At 21.2% G+C, this 5,000-nt stretch overlaps 1 protein-coding gene across 1 annotated transcript in view; it reads left to right on the top strand.

The window, feature by feature from the left end:
• The window catches only part of LOC119570768 (uncharacterized transmembrane protein DDB_G0289901-like), a gene marked incomplete in the record, with an annotated part of 66,593 nt that overhangs the window by 14,816 nt on the left and 46,777 nt on the right, over nt 1–5,000 (top strand). Inside the window, 1 exon segment of the mRNA XM_037918386.1 lies at nt 598–696. Coding sequence (XP_037774314.1) covers nt 598–696 — 99 coding nt within the window.

The following is a 5,000-nucleotide window of genomic DNA, read 5'->3' as shown; positions in this document are numbered from 1 at the left end:
TTAAAGGTTATTTGTATATTAATAATATTTGTATGTTATTTTTCATTGTTTATATATTATGTAAAAGAAAACAGATATGTATATATATATATATATATATATATATATATATATTTATATTTTCTCTTTATATTTATCATCCACTTCCCGTTTTCTCTTCATATTTATCATCCGTTTTTCCCATTTTCTCCTCATATTTATCACCCACTTCCCGTTTTCTCTTTACTCATATCACCCGTTTCCCGTTTTCATAATATTATATCCGTTTTTCCCATTTTCTCTTTACTCATATCACCCGTTTCCCATTTTCTCTTCATATTTATCATCCGTTTTTCCCATTTTCTCTTCATATTTATCATCCATTTCCCATTTTCTCCTCATATTTATCACCCGTTTCCCATTTTCTCCTATTATCCACTTCCCATTTTCTCTTTATATTTATCATCCGTTTTTCCCATTTTCTCTTTACTCATATCACCCGTTTCCCGTTTTCTCTTCATATTTATCACCCATTTCCCATTTTCTCTTCATATTTATCACCCGTTTCCCATTTTCTCTATATTCATATCACCCGTTTCCCATTTTCTCTTAAATTAGCGAGACAGAAAACGGATCTCCGTATAGGGACATGAGCAAGAAAGAAAACGAGGAAGTTGTGCGTTGCGTAACCTCGAAAATCGTCAACGCACTTGTGAGGTAGTTATGACGTTTATATTATTATTATTATTATTATTATTATTATTTGTTATTATTGTTATTGTTGTTATTTTTATTATTGTTATTGTTGTTATTATTTTTATTATTTCTTATTAATCAAGTTGTGCGTTGCGTAACCTCGAAAATCGTCAACGCACTTTTTATTTTTTTTATTGATATACTATTGTTATATATAATATATATTATTATATATAATATAATATATATATATCTATATCTATATATATATAAATATATATATATATATATGTATATATAATATTATTTATTCTTACTTTTCCTTATATATATATATATAATATAATATATATATATATATTATGTTAATAGTATTATATATATATTTTTTATTACTATTATATGTCATAAAAAATTATTTTCTTCGCAATTAAAGCTTGTTGTATATATAGTCATTTTTTTTTTATTTCAATGAAATTAGATCGTATGTTAATTAGACTTGAATTAAATATGGTATATTTAGGTAAATGTAAATTTTTTTTTATATTTAGGTAAATGTAAATGTTTTTATATTTAGTAAATGTTAATTCTTTATTTTAGGTAAATGTAAATTTTTTTATATTTAGGTTAAAGTAAATTTTTTTTTGTATTTAGTAAACGTAAATTTTTTTTTATTTAGGTAACGTAAAATTTTTTTTTTATATTAGGTAACTGTAAATTTTTTTTTATATTTAGGTAAATGTAAATTTTTTTTTATATTTAGGTAAATGTAATTTTTTTTTATATTTAGGTAAATGTAATTTTTTTTTTATATTTAGGTAAATGTAACATATCGGTTTCATTATTAATTATAAATTACGTTGAAAATTATTATACGAAAAGTTATTGACATTTAATATTTTAAATATTTTATATATATATTTTATTATATATATTTATATATATTTGTTATTTTATTACATATATTTGTATTATATTTATATATTTATTATATTTACATATATTTTTTATATATTGTTTATATATATATTTTTTTATATTTTGAAAGTAATTTTTTTCTGGTTTTAAGAATTTCATGATTAATATATATATATATATATATATATATATATATATATATATATATATATATATTTTTTTTTTTTTTTTATCTGTAATATTTTTTAGGGAAAAGATGGAATTATTTCTCAAATCTCTTTTCTCTTTCCTTTTTTTTTTTCTTTTTCTTTCTTTTTTTTTTCTTTTCTTTTTCTCTTCTTCTCTCCCTTTCTTTTCTCTTCTCTTCTCCTCTTCCCTTCCTCTTTTTCTCTTCTTTCCTCTCTTCCCTTTCTCTTCTTTTTCTTCTTCTTCTCTCCCTCCTCCTTTTCTCTTCTCCTCTCCCTTTCTTTTCTCTTCTCCTTCTCCTCTTCCCTTTCTCTTCTCCTCCTCCTCCTCCCTTTCTCTTCTCCTCCTCCTCCTCCTCCCTTTCTCTCCTCCTTCTCCTCCTCCTCCCTTCTTCCCTTTCTCTCCTCCTCCTCCCCTCTCTTCTTTCCCCTTTCTCTTCCTCCTCCTCCCCTCCCCTCCCCTTTCCCCCCTTTCTCTCCTCCTCCTCTTCCCTTTCTCTTCTCCTCCTCCTCCTCCTTCTCCCTTCCTCCTTACCCCCAATGCTCCCGGTCAGCCAAAGGAAGGGAAAGCGAGCTGACCCTCACAGCGACCGCTGACAAGGTCGCGTCTACCCCTTGGCTTATATAGTAAAAGGGATTTTTATATATATGTCAGTTATAATTTTTTTAAAAATTTTATTTATTTATTTATTTATTTATCTTTTTTTTTTGAGGTCGTAGTTGCTTTACGTCAGTTAGATATTTTTTTTTTTTTTTGAGGTAGTAGTTTGCATTGTAGGGTAAAAATTTTTTTTTATATATATTTAAAAAATGTATATATATATAAATTTTATTATTATAAAAATTTTATAATATATTTAATATTATTAGAAAAACCAAATATTAGCCCCCCTTATTTATAAACAAAATCATGTATCATATAACATATATCATATATACATAATATGGGGATATATATATATAATATATATATATAATATAAAAATATAAATTTTATATATATATATAGTATTATATACCCACCATAATATAATATTAAAAATATTATATATATAAAATTATTATATATATATATTTATATATTCATATTATATATGTATATATATAACATATGTTTTAAATAATAATATTATATTAAAATTTTATTATTATCATATTTATATATAAAATATTAAAAATACCCTTTTAATTAATTAAAATTATTATATTTTATTTTTTTATTATATTATATAAAATATATATATTATTTTATATATTTAATAATTTTATTTATATATTTATTTATTTATATTTATATATTAATTTATAAAATTTTTATTTTAAAAAAAAAAAAAAAAAAAAAAAAAAAAAAAAAAAAATTATTTTTATTTATTTTTTTTTTTAATATTAATTTTTTTTTTTATATTTATATATTAATTTTTATTTTATTTAATTTTTTTTTTATATTTTATTATTAATTAAAAAAAATTAATTTTTTTTATTTTAATTATTTTTTTTCTTTTTTTTTTTTTTTATTTTTTTTTTTTAAAACTATTCCCTTTTTATTTTTTTTTTTTTTTTTTTTTTTTTTTTTTTTTTTTTTGTTTTTGAACATTTTATTTTTTTTGTAAAAAAGTTTTGGGCGAAAAAAAAAGCCCAAAAAAAGAAAATTTTTAAAATATTTTTGTTTATAAAATTTTAAAAAATTAAAAAAATAAAACTCCCCCATTTTAGCCGAAAAAAGGGGGAATTTTATTTTTCTTTAAAATTTTTTTTTTTTTTTCCCCCAAATTGTTTAAAAAATTTTTCCCTAAAATTTTACCAGGAAAATTTTTTCCAAAAATTGTTTACACTTCTGGGGAATTTCACCCCAAAATTTGACAATTGGGGTGAAATTTTCTAAAAAATTATGACATTTGGGGAATTTTTTCTAAAAAATTATGACATTTGGGGAATTTTTTCTAAAAAATTATGACATTTGGGGAATTTTTCTAAAAAAGATGACGTTTGGGAATTAAAAAAAAAAAATATGACATTTGTGGAAATTTCCTAAGGAAATCCAACACTTCGGGGAATTTCCTCCCAAAATATGACACATTCGGGGAATTTTCCTTAAAAATTTGACAGTTGGGGAATTTTCACCCAAATATATGACCCATTTGGGGAATTTTCTCCCAAAAATATGACATTTGAGATTTTTTTTTTTTTCTCCAAATATAACACATTTGGGGAATTTTCTCCGAAATTATTACACCTTCTAAGATATACTTTGGAAACGGAATGCCATATTTTTTTAGCAACTAGAATTTTTTTTTTTTTTTTTTCTAAAAAATTTTTTTTTTAGAAAGCAGATGTAACAGGAATTTTCCCCTAAAGCAGGAGACACAGAGGGAGTTTTCCCCTAAAGCAGGAGATATAACAGGAATTTTCCCCTAGAACAGGCGATATAAAGGGAATTTTTCCCCTAAAGCAGGAGACACAGAGGGAGTTTTCCCCTAGAACAGTCGATATAAAGGGAATTTTCCCCTAAAGCAGGAGATATAAAGGGAATTTTCCCCTAAAATACCTCGTTTTGGGGGAAATTTTTCCCCCTCGACTTAATTAAAATAATTTTATTTTATTTATTTCCAGATTTCTACAATTTTTAAAATTATTATATACAAAATTTGATTAAAATAATTCAGTTTTCTTGAATTATATAATATATTATATAAATAGTTTTATTTCAGATTTTTTCAATATTAATCATATATTTTTTTATATATTATTTTTATTATTTTATTTTTCTGTTTTTATTTTATATATTATTTTATTTTTTTATATTTTTATTTTTTTTATCATATATTATTTTTTATATATTATTCTAATCCGAGATTTTATCAATAATTTTGCTTTATTTTATTACAGGGAAATAATAATAATAATTAATAATGATAATTAATAATTTATAATAATAATAATAATAATTTTTATAATAATAATTTTTATAATGATAATTAAATGATAATAATAACTTAATTATTTATGTTTATTTCTTGTAAATATTTATTTAAAAAAATTTTCATTGACAGGTTTCGTATTTTATATTTTTACGGATTTTTATTTTTTTAAGAGAATTTACGGCGTAATTATTATTATTATTATTATTATTATTATTATTATTATCATTATTATTATCATTATCATTATCATTATTTTTATTATTATCATTATTATTAATTATTATTATTATTATTATTATTA

This window comes from Penaeus monodon, unplaced genomic scaffold (assembly GCF_015228065.2).
Source record: "Penaeus monodon isolate SGIC_2016 unplaced genomic scaffold, NSTDA_Pmon_1 PmonScaffold_384, whole genome shotgun sequence".
NCBI classification, from domain to species: Eukaryota; Metazoa; Arthropoda; class Malacostraca; order Decapoda; family Penaeidae; genus Penaeus; species Penaeus monodon.
Note: the sequence above shows the minus strand (reverse complement) of the source record. Positions and strands in the feature narration are given on the sequence as shown.